The sequence below is a fragment of the Uloborus diversus genome, chromosome 5, assembly GCF_026930045.1.
Source record: "Uloborus diversus isolate 005 chromosome 5, Udiv.v.3.1, whole genome shotgun sequence".
NCBI lineage: Eukaryota > Metazoa > Arthropoda > Arachnida > Araneae > Uloboridae > Uloborus > Uloborus diversus.
In genome coordinates this window covers 131,346,562-131,365,085 of record NC_072735.1, presented here as the reverse complement: position 1 = coordinate 131,365,085, position 18,524 = coordinate 131,346,562, and the positions used below count along the sequence as shown (strand labels likewise).

The window sequence follows — 18,524 nt, the reverse complement described above, 5'->3', positions numbered from 1 at the left end:
GGCGTCGGAATTGATTATCCTGTCCTCGACCAGGAAAGCCTGTCTAGTACTTGTGTTGGAAGCTCCACAGTTGTTGAGGCTGAAGACAAATTTATACGCCTTTTTTCCATTCTTGCGAAAATCCAGACCCGAGAGAAAGTCATTGAAGGTGGTACGCTTCTCCTGCAAAATAGATTTTTTGAAAAGAGCAGACTGTTTTCTCCAGTTCTGTACGTCAGAAGGGCGACCGGTTATTTCAGCTTTTCGCCTGAGTCTGTCACGTTTGGATTTAAGTTATCTAAGGTTATCTGACCAGAAACATCTGTAGTTCTTTACCTTACCTCTAGGGATGCTTTTTTTAGCACACCAAGTAAATTTTTCACAAATAAATCTATATAAAAGTTCAATATTTTGATTGAAATCTTCATTTGGCTCGGTTAGGGTATGCTGCTCCCACCCACTGACGAAGAAGCAGATCAATTGCTTATATTGTTGTTCTTGTTTTTGGTCATTTTTAATAATGTTGTTCATTTTCGTTTGCATACCTACAAGTTATCACAATTTTTAAATTCTAAATATTTGATATAGTTTTAAATGCAGCAGTTTTGCGCCTCGTCTATATTAATTTTTCGTTTGTTCAAAATCTCTCTCTCTCTCTCTCTCTCTCTCTCTCTCTCTCTCTCTCTCTCTATATATATATATATATATATATATATATATATATATATATATGCATATATATAGTTAAGACATAGAGAAATATCTGCAATGTAGCCGATTCTATGTTACACCGAAGCACGCTGTAACGAGATTTTATTGTATTGATTAAAAAAAAAGGGTTAAAATTAAATAACTTGATTAAACGGCTCGAAGAACAACACAAACCTAAAACCGAAAGACATTTTGATCAATTTTTATTTCTTGAAAAACCATAGTAGTTTAAACTTTATTAAGGGAGAAAAAAACCCTTTGAAATAGGACGTTAATCATACTTTGACAAAAACCAAAATTAAATGTATCTTTATCTACGTGCCATTTCCTGTCCCTAGGAAACAAGTGCTTAATATCGAATTTCAAATCTTGAAAATAGATTCTTTTTCTATAGATCTCGAAGCCAAATGTTCCAAGCGTGAGCGGGTTTTAAACGAGGTCTATTTCGCTTGCTATTCCGAACATGAAATCACCAGCAGAAGATCCATCCAGATTTAGGGTGGATTCTCGAAAATTTATTCTTCCACTTAGGGCTTCATATTTTCCGTAAAATGTTGTTTTTGCGAGTTCTTTTACGTGACAAAAGTATCGCTGATGTATTTAATATCTGGTGCCGTAAAAAAATTTTAGTCCATTAAATTACTATAGATTGATTTATTTGGAACATATATAGTTTTTTATTATTTTGTTTTTACTACCCCAACAATGATTTGTGTCGAGTTATTAGGTTTTTTCTTTTATGGTGAATAAAATATATGGCTGTTTATTGTATTTTAACAATGAATGGGAGTGGACCTACTGATAGGAGGTTTAATTGACGTTGCTTGAGAATTGGTACACAGATGTGTGAATAAACTTTTTATAACATTAATGTCTCGTAAAAGAATACATACCCTTTATTAAAAAAGACTAGATATGTTTCTTAAGAGATATGATTTTGAACATAAACATGCATTTTTTATAGTATTTTGTTAATTGTATATTTTTGATCTTAGATATGCATGATTTTATTAAGTAAGCAATTCCATGGGTAAATGACTGACATTTTTGTAACAAAACAATACGAATTTTTTAATATTCAACGCTAAATATACATTGAAAAAAATATTTTTTTCCTGTGGAAATATATATATGTACATAATTTCCAGGTTGAATTGTTGTTGTCGTATACCAGCTAGGCTGGCAATTTGGGGTGCGTTGCTTCACTTTTCAAACTTTACTGTAAATTGGTGTTAAGTCCGACTTACACAGTGCATATATGCCATAAAAATCCGATTATAGGGTAGGAAACCATTTACAACACAGCAACACCTGCACACAAAGAGATGGCAGGGACGAGAGAGAGAAAGTATATCCATGCCCGAGCCGGGATTCGAGCCCGAGACCACCCCATCGCAGCTAGACTTCTCTAACCACTAGGCAAGGTGGGCGGTCTTTAAGCTGAATTTAATGGTATGATTAAAATCTCAAAATACATTTTTGGACGATTAAAAAAAATGTTAAACGCATGGTAACTGAATGATACATTTTTAAAAGAATTCTGTTTGTATTCATGTTTTCAAGCAATATTTGAAAATAATCCAAAATGTATTTCAGGAGTTCAATTATACCATTAAATTAATCATGAAAAATGTAATATTCCAGGACAAAAGATCTTTTGCACAACATATTTTGCGGTGAATGTTGCAAAATGCATATTGTTTTGCTTCAAAAATGTCAGTCAATTACCCTTGGAGTTGCCCAAATAAGTCTTATGAAGCACCATTTTTGTTGCGTAAGTTAATGTTCAATAGACATTTTTGAAAAATCTTTTTTTTTAAATGAAGAAAAAAAACCCGAAAGTAACAGAATTTTTTTTTAAACAGTACTGGAACGAAAATATTTTATTCTTTGCAATTTAAACAGCAAACCATTTTAGCAATTGATTTATTAATTTAAGAGCAAATCTTTTATGTCAAAATGAGATAATATACATTTGAAAAACGTCCGTTTATTTGCTGCGTATTATTCGTTTTCGCATTGATTTTTCTTTAAATGTTCGGTTAAATACTTTCATTGAATTGGTTACCTGTATAAAAAGGTACGAAAACGTCACGAAAAAAGCAACTCATTTTTAAAAGAAGCAAATAATTACAGCAAATCATCAAATATATTGTTATGAATAGATGTTTGAAACGATCAAATGAGGCAGTGAGAAGCAAAGGGATGTAAGTGCCGAAATTAAAAATTTGGAGATAGTCTGTCAAATGATAAGAGAACCTCTCCTCCGTTTTGGGGCAAGAAATAATAATAATGTTAGCCTTTATAATTACTGATTTACAGTATGATTTTGAAAAAGTTTTCAATGAAATCATGCCAGGGATAAGAACTAATCGCGTTTTACTCAAAACTTGAAAATATCCCCTTACATCTCTGTTTCTTTCTGCCTTAAATGTATGACAGATTTAAGGAGGAGTTTTTCCGTGGTTCCTTATAATGCTGAGGTGTAATCTTATAACTTATATGCTAATATTGAAAGCTGCAACATTTAAGATTAATTAGAGGTGACAAAAGTCTAGTTAAATATTTGCCAAAATTGATACGTAATGATATTTTAATAGCGAATCATTTGAGTTTCTTAATTAAACGCAATCAAGTAATATTAATAACAGTTTAGTAATTTTAGGAAAATTATTCAGCTTCAAACCATCTTCATGAGCTTGTAAATTTATGCTATTTTCATTGAACTAAGACAACAAAATGTTACGTGTAAATATATTTATTTTATTTTTAAAAACGTATAAAACAACGAGAGAGGCTTTGGAAAGGTGTTTTTTTAAATAAATTTTGATTAATCTGAATATTTTAGTAAATTACATACTCTGTTGTTGACAAGAAAAGAAAATTGGAAAAGAGTTGATGAACGGAAGATGTAATCATTCATTTGGTTGGAAATATAAAATCAAATCAAAGCTATTTATATTTCCCTCCCAATATCAAAAAACTATGGCCAAAAAAATGTAAATTTTTATTGACTAACTGCATTTTTTTTCACTTTAGCGCATTTTTTCCTGTAATAAGAAAATAAATTTACTGAAATTAATTTAATGTTAAAAATTTGTTTTTTTTAAAGCCTAAAATGAATGAAATCATTCTTCGTGTTTGCCTTTTAAAGCTATTATTAGTTCTTGAGTGACTAAACTTGAGGGCTAGACTTTACACTCCAATCGGTCTTTGCCCCACATCTTTGAACTGTTCTTACTCTTTTGTCATATTCGAACTCTCTCAATTCCTACTTTTTTTTAAAATGAAAAACAAATCGAGTTTCATGTATTTAAGCTTAAATACTAAGTGTAAGCTTAGTTGGTATGTTATATAATATTTTTGGATTTATTAATCGTAATATATGCTTTTCAGAGACCAAGAAGTTTACGAGGAACAAAGTGTCGAACGTGTATTTTTTCACTAAACTACCAAATAAGTAATAAAAATAAATTATTATTTAAAATGTAAGAGCAGTGATCAGTGGCGCAAGCAGAAATTTCTAAAGGAGGTGTGTCGGATCTAGGATCGAATTTCCACCATTCTCATATCTTACTTCAACACGCATCCAATTATATTCTCTCGATTTTATCGATTGTCGGGGAAAAAAAACATTAAAAAATATTGAATAATTACTTAGCGTTTTATGAATAACAAATTCTTAAATAAATACCAGGAAGCACAAGAATAAATGTATTTACTTTTCTCATAATTTAAAATAAAAACATCGAAACAAAAATCATCATTCTGGAACAATTTATGTTCACATGTAGTTCATATTTGTTAGGGAAGCAAGAGAGAAATTAAATTATAATTTTTTCATTAAAACTGCAATTACTGTTACCTTAGATTTTAATTACTTTAAGCACTACATACCTAGGGTCATTGTAAATTTAAAAAACTCAAGGGCCATGTGAGGAGTCCAGACCAACTGCACCCTGCCATTGTGTGCGCCACTGACAGTGATAATAATTGCGTTTATATCAGAACCCTTCTTCCATAGGCCCATCAGCACTAGAGCAAACAGTGATGATATAAAAACGTCACTGTACTGTATAACGATGCTCAAATCAATAGAAAACATAATGTCTTACACAGAGTTTTTACTTTTAGTTACGCATTTTTAAACAAAGAAATAATACAGCATAGTATTATGAAAATATATAGTTTCTCAAACTAAAATATGCTTTATAATAATAGTTTATTGACTTAGTATATGTTAAAATCAAAATTTTAGGTTGCATTAAATTATTTACTTAAAGAAATCAGCGTTGTGTATTTATACGTTCAAAAATTCTAAATGGATGAAAATCTCAAGTTCTTTTTATTTTGAAAAGTTTGAAAAGAAATCAAAAAACATTCAGTTACACAAAAAACACTTTCATTGAAAAACACTATTACACTAACACGTAGTCCTTATTTTGTACACAAACTATTTTTCGCATTTTTAAGAAATTGAACATATTACTTAGGATAAACACATGCATCTTTTAAAATAAAGAAAAATTTTGTGGCGTCATAAATATATGTTCCAATAAAGAAGTGCACGTGCTATCAGACGCACTAAAACTCATACACTATCAACAAAACTGGTAATATGCAAGGAAACAATAGTGTAATAAATATTTTTTCCAACATATCCGATAACTTTCTTTAACGTTTGGTTTTAAAACTTAATACGAAAGAACTGTTTCATCATAGGTGGGTCTTATCTATGTGAATCTGCCACCTGATTCCAATATTACAATCAATATTATTGGTTTTATGGATGTACATAAAACAACAATGACTTTAGTCATAGACGTATCAAAAGACACTGCAAGTAGACATTGAGACAGCGTCTGTGATAGCTTGCAGATAAAATTGGAGCAAAACAAAGTAATTTCAGTGCATTATGTTCCATAAATATTTTAGTGTTTCCATTTCATGAGTACTTCCATTTTTTACTATCTCAGAAAAAGTTTCATGAGATTTTTTGTGATAGAAGCAGTTTCAGCTTATCTGGCTCATTTTATTTATTTACGGTAATCCAGAGGAATGTTCAGGAAAAACTCCATTTGTCTTTAAAAAATTGTCTTCTTACTGTTCTTTGAAGCTAAATGTATATTATTTTATACGTAAATAGTAGTGTTTCTATGAGTGCTATCAATGAGTATAAAATAGAGAAAAATATTAACCAGGTGTAGAGAACTAAAATTCAAATATACATGAAAAATACTGATAACCATAGACTAAAGTTTCGTCCTTGTTATGGACTAATTAGTCTGAAATACTCAGTAACGGAGCTGAACAATGGTGTTTCCATACGGTGTAATCCATATACGCCATATACTCTGAAACATTTTTTAGACTTATACTGCCGTGCTAAGCACAAAAATGGTATTTGCACTTTTTGTCAAAATTGAGTTATTGTCAGCAGGTGGTTCTTTGCCACATATTTTACCCAAGTACAATGTTTTATGGTCATTTGTCGATGGGAAACATTTTAAAAAAATTCTGAAAAAGTTTCATCTGAATCAAATACATGGAGGCACACAACCTTAAAGGGTGATTTCTCATTTTGAACTCGGCTGCAGATACCACTTTTGCGCTTAGCACGGCAGTATAGCGTTTACCCTCAAACTTCAGAAATTTTCATTTATAATTCAGATTCTATCATCGCATTTTTAACTTTTCCTGAAGAAATAAATTAATTTAGCTACCGATTACAGTTTTTTCCAAGTGACCCTTATAGCTGCACATAAAGAGCAGTTATTAATCGTTACAGTGTAGTTAATGAAAGTTAATTTTCGAAGCATAAGGAAAAAATATGAAACTTTAATTTTACCAGTTTTTTTTCTACTCCATGGAAAACACGGAGCTCTATCACTCTTGGGTTATACCCTAAAAATTTTTTGAACACATCATGTATATGATCGCATGCAGATATTGTGTGCAATGGATTACTGTGAGTATACCCCTCAGGAAAATCAATGGGAACATCACTGGAGCTGAAGGCATATGTTACATCTCAACTCTAAAAGTATTGCGCATGTGGCGCCATCGCAGTTGTTAAAAGGCTCGCACCTTCTGCTTCGGCTGTCATTATCTGAAGACTCAGGAGCAGGTGCACCGAGATTTGTTTATACATTATGTTTAGTTACATAATAAAAGTGTTCTACCTACGTTTTATCAATTTACCTTTTTAAAAATACAGTCCACTATAAATTAAACCAGTGAACCTTACCAAAGTGGTCCGCCTAGCCGGACAGAAATACCAAAAATATGGTAACTGTCATAGAAAAAGTTCCAACTGTGATAAACCGTCAAGGAGGAATTCTCAAAGGAAGAGTTACAAGAATTGAAAATTTCCTAAATACCGTTGAGTTGTAAGAAGAAACGGAAGTTCAACTGACAGTGAAATTAGAAGCCCTAAAAGAAATTCTAAGAGATTTGAAGACCCTTCAAACAGAGGTACTTGGGCTACCGGAAAGCGTTGACATAACGGAAAACCTTCAGGCATTTGAAGAAATTGAAATTTCGATTGAGAATGCAGAGGTAAGAATCCGAGCTCTCCTCTCTCAAATTCATAAAAACGCTAATTCTCAGATTAGTACTAATGTATGGGCTACGCAGCATGTACCTATCGCTAAAACTAAATATAAACTGCCAGAAATTCCCTTACCCATTTTTACCGGCAAATATGAGAAATTTCAAAATTTTACTACGCAATTCAAAGCCTTAATCCCTGAAAACGACCAATTAAATGACACGCAAAAGCTATTTTACCTTAAATCTGCGTTAAAAGGTCAAGCTCAATCTTTGCAAACCTCGGAAGACACTTACGATTCTTTAATGAATGCCTTAACTTCCCGTTTTGAAAATAAAAGACTTGTTGTAAATGCTCATATTCAAAATTTACTCAACCTAGAAAAAATAAACAATGAATCTCCAAAAGAATTACGAAATTTAATAGATAATTTCAAAAAAAATCTACGCGCTTTAAAGGTGCTAGAATTTGATCAAAATAACCTATCAGAAAAACTTTTGTCTCATTTATTTTTACAAAAGGTTGATAAAGAATCTTCTAAACAGTATCAAATGTCTCTTAAAGGTAAAGATGTTGAAAGCTTCGATCAATTGCTAGAGTTTTTTGAAACTAGGGTGTCAATATTAGAAACCGTGAGTAAAAATACACAAACTAAACAACCTCTTAAAAACCTTGGCCCTTCGTCTCGAAAAAGCAAAGCGTTTGTAGTTCAAAATAAAAATAATAAACCGAGGGTATGTGTTTTGTATAAAAACAACCATACATTGTTTTGGTGCGTTGGATTTCATGACATGAGTGCATCTGAAAAATTGAAATTTGTAGAGCAAAAAGTACTTTGCAAAAATTGCCTTAATGCTCATGTGGGGATCTGTAAATCAAAATATGTGTGCTCTGTTTGCAAGGGCAAACATAATACCTTGTTGCATAATTCTTTAGATGAAGTTTCTCATACCAAAATTATTTCTGACTCAGTAGGTCGCAATTTACGTAACTTTTTGGACTCCTCGCAAGGAAGTTCTACTGTTTCTGTAGGTCAGCAAAGTAAATTTGACAGCAAAACAAGTGCGACTTTAGTATCTCGCACACAACAAATAGGTAATTTGATGACAAAATTAAATGTGTTTGTTTTAGGAAAGGGCAACAATCGCGTGGATGTGACTTCGTTAAGTGATTCATGCTCTGATATAAATCTCATGACGGAAAAGTTAGCAGATTTCTTGGGACTTAAGAAATTGCTAGTCAAGAATTTGTCTTTAAGTGGGATTGGTGACCATTCTGTACCAATAAAGTACAAGGTCATTTGCTGCATTAGCAATGCAGATAGTACTTTTGAAAAACAGATTGAATGTTTTCTTGTTCCGCAAGTCGCGGCAAAAATTCCGTCTAAGTCTTTTTCTATAAACGAATGTCAAATTCCTAGTCACATTGTGTTGGCTTGTCCAAATTTCTATAAGAGTACGGACATAAAATTGTTGTTAAATAGTAGCTTGTTTTTTGAAATTTTGCGACCGGCAAAACTGTATTCTGAGGATAAGAAATTAATATTTCAGGACGGTGTTTTCGGGTACCTGTGTACTAACAGCACACTACAGGAAACAGATTTAATTAACTGTTATCTTACGCAAAATTCTAAGTTAGACACTTCTTTGGAGAATTTCTTTAAAATCGAGTCTTTTCCCGGAGATAATATTGAACCGACTAAAACGGAAGACGAAAAATTTTGTGAGGAACATTTTGTTAGAACTCACTCTAGAGATAGTACAGGTAGATATATCGTAAAATATCCAATGAGGGAGAACGCGGAATCGTTATTAGGTTTTTCAAAACTTACTGCAGAAAGACGATTGAATAGTATTTGGGCCAAATTGAATAAAAACAATACTATGGAAAATTTGTACCGGAATTTTTTGGCTGAATATTTGTCGTTGGGACATATGGAAGAAGTGGAGGATGTCGAAGCTGATGAAAAACCGGGTAGGGTATATTATATCCCACATCACCCAATATATAAACCGGAAAATAAATCTACACCTCTGCGGGTAGTCTTTAATACTTCGGAAAAAACCTCATCAGGATATTCTTTGAATTCCATTCTTCTATTCGGGGGAACTATTCAGCAAGATTTGTTTTCGATTGTGCTAAGATTTCGTAAGCATAAAATTGCCTTTTGTGGGGATATTCGTAAAATGTACCGTCAGATACTAGTGCATGAGTCGCAAAGAGATTTGTAAAGAATTCTCTGGAAAGATAGCTGTCAGGCCCCTGTAAAAATATACAGACTTACTACTGTATCCTACGGTATTTGCTCGGCCCCTTTTCTCGCGACCCGTGTGTTGCAGGCTTTAGCGGATGATGAAAAATCGGATTTTCCTATCACTTCAGATATTTTGCGTGATGACACATGTGTTGACGACATCTTAACAGGTGCAGCGTCTGTAGATGCCGCAAAACAGTCATTAATATCATTGCGTAATCTTTTAAAGAGAGGAGGGTTCGAATTACATAAAATTATATCAAACTCCGCAATAATTATGGCAGATGAAGAAAATGCTAAATTATCGTTTGACTTTTCTCAACCTGTGAAAACATTGGGAATGTTATGGAGACGTGACACCGATAACTTCACTTTTGACATCACATATGAAATTAAGGACATGTTCACCAAGCGGGAAGTCTTATCTACTATATATATGCTCTTTGATCCCCTTGGGCTAGTAGATCCAGTTGTCACCAAGGCGAAGCTTATATTGCAAAGTCTATGGACACTGAAGTCAAACTGGGATGAGTCGTTGCCGAAGGATGTGATGCAAGAATGGACTTCATTTCTCGCTCAGCTCCGGCAAGTTGATCAAATTAGTGTAAAAAGACCAGTGATTGCCGATAACACCTATGCGTTTGAAATTCATGCATTTTCGGATGCATCTCAACGTGCATATGGAGCAGTAATTTATTTGCGTTGTGCTGATCCGTCTGGAAATTTCACAACCAGACTTTTGTGCAGCAAATCTAGAATATGCCCTTTAAAGATGTTAACCATTCCCAGACTTGAACTTTGTGGAGCTCTGCTGCTGGCGCGATTGGTGAATAAGATTTCTCTTATTCTGGAGCTGCCAATATCAAAAACTTTTTGCTGGACAGATTCTACTATTGTGTTATGGTGGATCAACACTCCCGTGACAAATCTCAAGACTTACGTCGCCAATCGGGTGGCGGAGATTGTGAACTTAACCGGTAATTGCAGTTGGCGGTGGATGAGTTCAGAAAATAACCCGGCTGATTTGATCTCGAGAGGTACCACAGTAAAGGATCTCGTTTCGAATGAACTTTGGTGGAATGGTCCGGAGTTTTTACAAGGTGAACTGCCATCAACTGAGAATTGCGATTTTTCTTGTGATCCTGCTTATGAACTAGAACTCAAGAACTTTAACATTAATACATTTCTTATTTCAGAAAATGATGAATTTTTTGAATATTTGTTAAATGTAACTAATGATTATTTTAAATTATTGAGAATTTTAAGGTTTATTCTCGTATTTTCTCGGAAGTGTAGAAAGGAAGAAAGAAGTCAATCCACCCTCTCTTTGGATGACTTGCAAGGAGCTAGAGCCATTCTTGTTAATAAGGTGCAAGTAAGGCATTTTGGGCCTGAACTTGCGGCCTTAAAGAATGGAAAAGGTATTTCAGGCTCAAGTAAAATTTCGTCCCTAAATCCCTTTGTGGATTCAAATGATAATTTACGAGTAGGAGGACGCCTTACTAAAGATCAAATAGAGTTTGATGCCAAGCATCAGTTAATCCTTCCTCAACATAGCAAATTAACTTATTTAATTTTTGAAAGTTTTCATAAAAGATACTTTCATATTGGTGCCCAGGGATTGCTTCATTTTGTGAGGCTGCAATTTTGGCCTATTAATGGCAAAAGCACTGCAAGAAAGGTTGTGCATAACTGTAATGTTTGTTTCAAAAATAGCCCAAGTTCGCCATTGCAGTTAATGGGAGAATTGCCTTCTGAACGAGTAAACCCAGTTGCCCCCTTTGTCAATAGTGGTGTCGATTTTTGTGGACCATTTCAAATTCGCGTAAGTAACCTTCGAAAGGCAAAAATTGTTAATGTATACGTTTCTATTTTTATATGTCTTTCTACAAAGGCCATTCACTTGGAGATTGTTTCCGATTTCACCTCGGAGGCATTTATTGCTTCTCTGAAGAGGTTTATCTCTAGGCGGGGAAAAATTTCTAGCATTATCAGTGATAACGCAACCAATTTTAAGGGCGCGAATTCTGAAATTAAGAAATTACTGGCACAAGCAGACGCGCCTACCTCAACGTTAAATAACTATTTATTGTCTGAAGAAATTGTTTGGAAAAATATTCCCCCTCGTTCTCCTCACTTTGGAGGGCTATGGGAATCAGGTGTGAAATCCTTTAAGCATCATTTAAAACGGACAGTAGGTAATAATAAATTCAGTTTCGAGGAATTTACCACTGTAATGGTTCAGATAGAAGCAATTCTGAATTCCCGTCCACTTACTCCTTTATCAACCGATGTGAACGAGTATGAAGTTTTGACCCCTGGTCATTTTTTAATTGGCCGCCCACTACTTGCACTTCCAGAGCCAAAATTAAAGGACATTCCAGAAAGTAAATTGTCTAAGTGGCAAAAATTAACAAATTAAGTGCAAGTAATTTGGAAACGATGGCAGACTGATTATTTGAATCACTTACAGCAGCGTAACAAGTGGCAATTTGCTAAGGATAATGTTGAAGTTGGTACGATGGTACTTTTAAAGGAACCCAACGTACCCCCGTTACAGTGGCCACTTGGTCGTATTGTGGAAACTATAAAGGGTTCAGATAACAAAATAAGAGTCGTAAAAATTAGAACTTCTAATGGTATTTTCACTCGATCTATTTCTAAAATTTGTATTTTACCAATTCAGTAAAAGTTATTTTTGGGTATTAAAATTTGCCATTTACAATTTTTTAAACTTCTTTACATGTTTACCTCTTATATATAATTTTGAAGCAGTTTGTTATATCACTATGTTCATATCCTGTGATAAATTTTGATTGTTTTTGAAATGTATGTTATGTATGATTGGTTTTTGAAAGTTGAACCTTTCAACGCGGGCGGCATGTTACATCTCAACTCTAGAAGTATTGCGCATGTGGCGCCATCGCAGTTGTTAAAAGGCTCGCACCTTCTGCTTCGGCAGTCATTACCTGAAGACTCAGGTGCAGGTGCACCGAGATTTGTTTATACATTATGTTTAGTTACATAATAAAAGTGTTCTACCTACGTTTTATCAATTTACCTTTTTAAAAATACAGTCCACTATAAATTAAACCAGTGAACCTTACCAGCATAAGTTATCTTTATTGAAGCTGATATTATGAAAAAACTGGAAGCTTATAAGAATATACCACAACAGTGAGAGTCTGCAAGTTATGATGCGGTTCAATTCGTAAATTAGAGGCAAAAGTTATGTAATAACCAGTAAGTTACAGCCAATAATTGCTTATACATTAACTTTTACCTTCACTAAACGAGTCGAACCGCTCTATAGCTAACGTACTTTCGCTGTTGTGCTAAAGTCCTTTTAGTTTCAAGTTTTTTGGTAATCTCAGCTTCAATGAGAGAACATTTGCCTCTAGCTCGGTTATTCACTGCTATAGACTCATCAGTCTATAGCAGTGAATAACTATAGACTGATGAGTCTATAGCAAGGACGAAACTACTGTTTCTGGATATCATAACCGGGCTGTCTAATGTGTGGGGAAAGTTGCTCTACGTCAGATGTTCCATAAATTGTCGGGGTTTTGTGGTAATTCCTTCAATGGCTTGGAAGATTTATTAAAGAAATCACTACCAATACAACAACAACGTTGACTTTACTGGAGAGAGAAACACTATATATTCTGCATTTCATAAAATTACATACAGTACTGGCCAAAATATTAGACTAAAGAGGTTTTTTTTTGTTTTTTGTTCACTATTTGTATTAAAATACTATATATTTTACTGTTAAAGTACAGTACATACTGTACATTGATTATTACGTTATTTTAGCATAATTTAATGTTTGCAGATGGCAGCACTGCCTGCTTTGTTTATGTTCTTTGTTTATCTACCTACCAGGAACATAACCTCAATCAACTTAAACAGTTCACCAGTTCTTTTTATTAGTGTATTCTGTTATATTTAAAGTTAGTTTTAGGTAATTAGTGAGTATGTGTATGTGAGTATATGATGCATACTAAATATTATATAATTATTTCACTGTTCGTTAATGAGTCTATAGTTATATAATCAATAAAGAATTCGCTTTTAAAACAGTCTTAGTCTAATAATTTGGCCAGCACTGTAATTGATTCATTAGCACTTTAAGTTTAATTTTATTCCTGTAAAACAGCATTTTATTGCTTTGATAAAGATAGCTTAGCCCTCACCATATGAGAAAAGTTATTAAACGTGTCACCACAGCTCTTTAAACGAAATAAAAAAACTATTAGTATTATTTAAGGAATGTTAACTTATTCAGATTAAAAGTACAGTTGTAATTGCAGAAAAAATTAAAATGTCCAAATGCGATTGTTAATAACTTAATACATACGAGAATATAGAGTAACTGAGTTCGTAAAATCACGTTAAGAGCTAGAATGGAAACTACTTCAGAGGTTTACACAATTGTTGAAGATTACCAGAATTCTTTACTTGATAAAATTACATAATTAATTTATTATCAAGTTAAGTTTAATTTTATTTCTGTAAAACAACATTTTATTGTTTTGATAAAGATAGCCTAGCCCTCACCATATGAGAAGTTATTAAACATATCACCACAGCTCTTTAAACGAAAAAAACTATTAGTATTATTTAAGGAATGTTTACTTATTCAGACTATAAGTACAGTTGTAATTGCAGAAAAAATTTAAATGCCCAAGTGCGCTTATTAATGACTTAATACATACGAGAATATGGAGTAACTGAGTTTGTAAAACCACGTTACGAGCTAGGAAAGTATATAATCTGTTATTTCCTTTAATAGAGCTAAGTTATCGTCTTTCTTTTTCTGATCTATATCTCAACCGTGATCTATCATAGGAGATATTGATCAGGATATTTGAATAGAGAAAAAGAGTCATCCCTTATGTCTCATATCTCAAGAGATAAAACTGACACTTTGGATACAGAGATTATCGCTGGCAAACCTCAGGGTAATTCACTTTTATTACATATCTTTCAGCAGCGGCAAAGTAATGAAAACAGGCACGCCTAAAGGATGTAAAAACTCAAGCAATGGATGCGAAATTTTATGTATTAAATAAAAATAATGTTTTTGTTCTCAAGTATTTTGTTTCTTTTCTCAGAACAGTTTTCAGCCTTGTATCAGAAATTGTTTATTTTTTTTTCTCTTTCAACCTTTTCAGAAGCTAATCATATGAGCAAGAAAACATTCAAAATTTTCTGTTACATGCAAAAATCTCATACTTGAAAAAAAAAATGCATTAAATGTAACTCGTCAAAATCAAACCAGAACAGCTGACCAAAATTAATTTTTAAGTATAATAAAATAATATAACAAATAAAATAATATCAACATTTAAGAAATACAGTCTCATACTCTTGCGGAATTATCGTCTTCAACAGGATCACACATTTCTTCCTGAAGTTCTTCATAACTACTGTTTTCTTCCTCTTCGCCTGTGCTTCCATCACCTTGAGCAGATGATGCCATCAAGATGTTTTGTAAAAAAATCAAGCTCTCGTCAGTCTCCTAGTTTGGCCCAAAATGTTTGGTCAGTAAGTTTTGGAAATCGCGCACTTTCTGAGGCTTTACCACTAAATCTGGAAATACACTTGTAACCTTACTGGTTGCAATGCTTCTCTTAGTCTTCACAACAAACTTTTTTTGCTCCAACCTCAGATCGATAGAAAATCTCTCCTTGAACCAGTACCTAATTATTCTACTTGATTATGAAAAATCTCTTCGTTGGTGCGAATTTGAAATGCCATTGTGCTGGGGGTTTGAGGATGGTACTGCTGGTTCTCTTCCAATCAAGATCAGTGGCTTGATCTTCTCTCAAGTCAGGAATCTCTTCCTGGCTTGTACACTGTTCCATTTTCCGAGAGAATGTCGTCAAATTCTGAAGGCTGAACGAGGGTCTCAATTTTTTTCAACTTTTTCTCAATTTGGACGAAAACACGATCTGGAGGAATAAATGACTAGGAATGGGGAAAATGACTTCCACTTTTTTAGATGGGTTGGGGCTTAACGAGTCATCCAGTATTGAAGCATGAACATCATTGTTGTGTTTTTGTTTTGGCCACCACAGTCCTCAAAAAACGCGCATCTCCGACCAATATGAAACACGACGACTATGAAGCACAGGGAAAGGTAAACAGACTGATGCAAGTTGAAAAGGAACATTCCAGATCTAGATCGGCAGCGCCATCTAGCTGATATGGACATAGCTGGTTTTGAAACTCACAGACGAGAGGATTTGGCCGGGTTTGCAGCACATCATGATTTTCAAGTGCATGTTAAATGAGGATTTTGTCGGTTTTGCCGTGACTTTAGATATCCAATAGGTGGAAGATGTATCTTAGCACCGAAAACACTGAAAAAACATGTTTCCCAAAATTGAGGAGTTGACCGGTTTTGCAACTACACGACACGAATGTAAATCTGGCCACTACAGTGAAGCTCTTTAAAGGACTGGTCACTACCGGTGTGTTTACCTTATGTGTTTAGCTTTTAATAAATAAAAGAATTTCATTTTAATGTCTAATGGAAAACCAACAGCATGTTGAAACATTTTCATGTTTAGTTTTAAGACTAAATGAAAACTTCAAGACTAAACTAAGAGTAATATCGTTTTAACTTATTAAGTCATATTAATTATGTTAAACGCTTCCAAGATGTAAAACACTTTTTTTTGTTTTAATTTCAGGTGACTTTGTTTTGCAAAGTATTAAATTCGAAGTAAGTTTTCTTTTTTTAACAAATGTTTCTTTACGCAACTATCAATTCAGAGAAAACATTTTTATAAAATAAAATTTAAACAATTAAAAACACTGATTAGAAATAAAGATCTAATTACATGAGAACATTACAGGCAGTTTATCCAATTTCAGTTCTCTGCTGAATAATTATTCTACTAAACAATGCGTACCGAAAATAATATTAACAAATCGCAAGCTTCAAAAGTAGTCAAACCATTTATGAAAGAACGTATTGAAAAGTAATGTAAAATATTTAAATGATTTATTTTCCCATTACAGGCGAAAACAAATATTTGATCAATTCTCCTATGATTTGGAACGACATGAATTCTCTGAAGGAAAAGTATCTTTCCAAAACTAATTTCGGAAATACATATCGTATTAATTAATTTTAGAAAGGGTTCATAAAATTTAAATGAAGTATTCATTACTGTTCATAAAGTAAAAGTTACATAACTGCTTCTATCATAAGTAAATAGTCCACTAATTCTATTTACGTATATCTAATGTATTTTGACGAATGTATTAATTAACAGACAGATGCATTACTGATTTTACAATATCAATGTCTTGTTTTTTTAAAACTGTAATACTTATTTCTATATGTTGAAGATTAAAAAATTAAAAATAATAATTCTTATAATTCATTAATTTCCTCAATTTATTTATTTAATTAATAGCTTTGGGTGATGAACAAATATAAGTTTTAAGATGGATAACGCTGGATATCACATAAATTGGATGATGCAATCAGTATTGCGGAGGATAACTTTAATTAGATTTCAAAGTCGGGTTCCTTAATTAATTTTTCGACATCTCCGGATGGAATACTTTCTAGAAAATTTTCTGCTTGAGAGCGCTCCCAGTAATGCGTAAATAATTAAATAATAATCAATCTTATGCAATATTAATGAACTATTCATCAGAAAATTTTCCGTTAAATAACGAAGTTGGCTTCAGAAAATTTATTTTCGAAAATATTAGGAGTTTTTTTTTGTGCTGTCTACGTTTCCCAACACTAACCAATAGCAAAAATACTGATAACGAATGTTTTTTAGTAGAAATGATTTAGTTTATACCAGATTTAACAACACAAAGATTAGTTATTTCGTTAGATTTTTTAAGTAGTATGCACTTTTAGAAATGAAATTGTTAAAAATCTGATTAGTGTAAAATATTTCTTCCGAAAAACGAAAGTGAAAAGGTATTTGTTGTAGAAAATGTTAACTGTAGCTCGAAAAAAGAAATTTCTTTGTTTTTTCCTAAATTAACTGTAGTTTGTGTTAAAGTAAGGGGGGATGCTGTGAAAGCGTTATCAAGAAGCTTATCCTAGATTATTATTATAAGTCTCTAACTTGACATCTGTCAAAGAAATTTATAGGTGCTGATTCAATACCTGAATCTCAACAGTATCACCAAACCTTACTAAACCTATATCACTGCAGGACCAAGAACTGAAATAAAAGGATGTTTGCAGTATTTAATTTCATGATAATTTTAGAATATTGATTACTTGAACGTATTAGAAAGAAAGCAAGTCAATTTTAAGTTATTAACAGTTACAGTTATGATTCTGGACAAAATACTTAAAATTTGTAGATGCAATTTAAATAACGATATTAACATTTCAACTGACTATTCAATAATGGTGCTAACTCCCAAAGCTATCACCTATTGCACTGCAGTCATAAATGTGGTTTAAATTCATCGAAAATTAATTACAATTTTATTCCATTTGGTTCTGCATATATCAATAGATCGTATCGATTAAATCTTGTAGAGATACATTTAAAAAAAAAAAACCTCTGTGCGAGTTTTTTGTAACTTTTCTAGAGATAAGTGACTTTGACTTTGTCCCTTTTTTTAACACCACATCGATTACGTGTGTATAAAAGAATAGAGTTGATCAAAAATGGTTATAAACATTTTTATTTTTTTTTAGTAATCTAAAAGGGTGAATTTTTCTTAACTTTAAAAAACTACTTTGTTTTATTTCTAATAGGTGGAAAAGCCGTCGCACTTACCGCAGCTAAAAAACAAATGTTGTAAATCCAATGGGGTTGTTTCCTTCAGTCAAAAGTAGTACTTTTTGTCACTGAAATTGATGGAATAAGCAAAAAAAAAAAAAAAAACATGGACTCAGAAAATACTTTCATTTTTCCAACAGTTATTTTTTAATTAATTTTTTAAAATGTCCGATTCTTCAAACAAGGCGTGGTCTTTATGACGTCACAAATGATGCACTATGGCGCATCTTTCTACCGCATTTCCACGTCA

The 18,524-nt window shown here is 32.8% G+C and overlaps 2 protein-coding genes across 2 annotated transcripts; both read left to right on the top strand.

Annotated features, from left to right (window-relative positions):
* Positions 1–7,545: 7,545 nt before the first annotated feature.
* On the top strand, positions 7,546–9,471 carry LOC129223144 (uncharacterized). The gene has a single exon (XM_054857711.1). It carries the CDS (start codon positions 7,546–7,548, stop codon positions 9,469–9,471), a length of 1,926 nt encoding a protein of 641 aa, XP_054713686.1.
* A 300-nt stretch (positions 9,472–9,771) lies between these two features.
* LOC129223143 (uncharacterized) lies at positions 9,772–11,916 on the top strand. The gene is made up of 2 exons (XM_054857710.1): positions 9,772–10,539; positions 10,786–11,916. Exons 1-2 carry the CDS (start codon positions 9,772–9,774, stop codon positions 11,914–11,916), a joined length of 1,899 nt encoding a protein of 632 aa, XP_054713685.1.
* Positions 11,917–18,524: the final 6,608 nt, after the last annotated feature.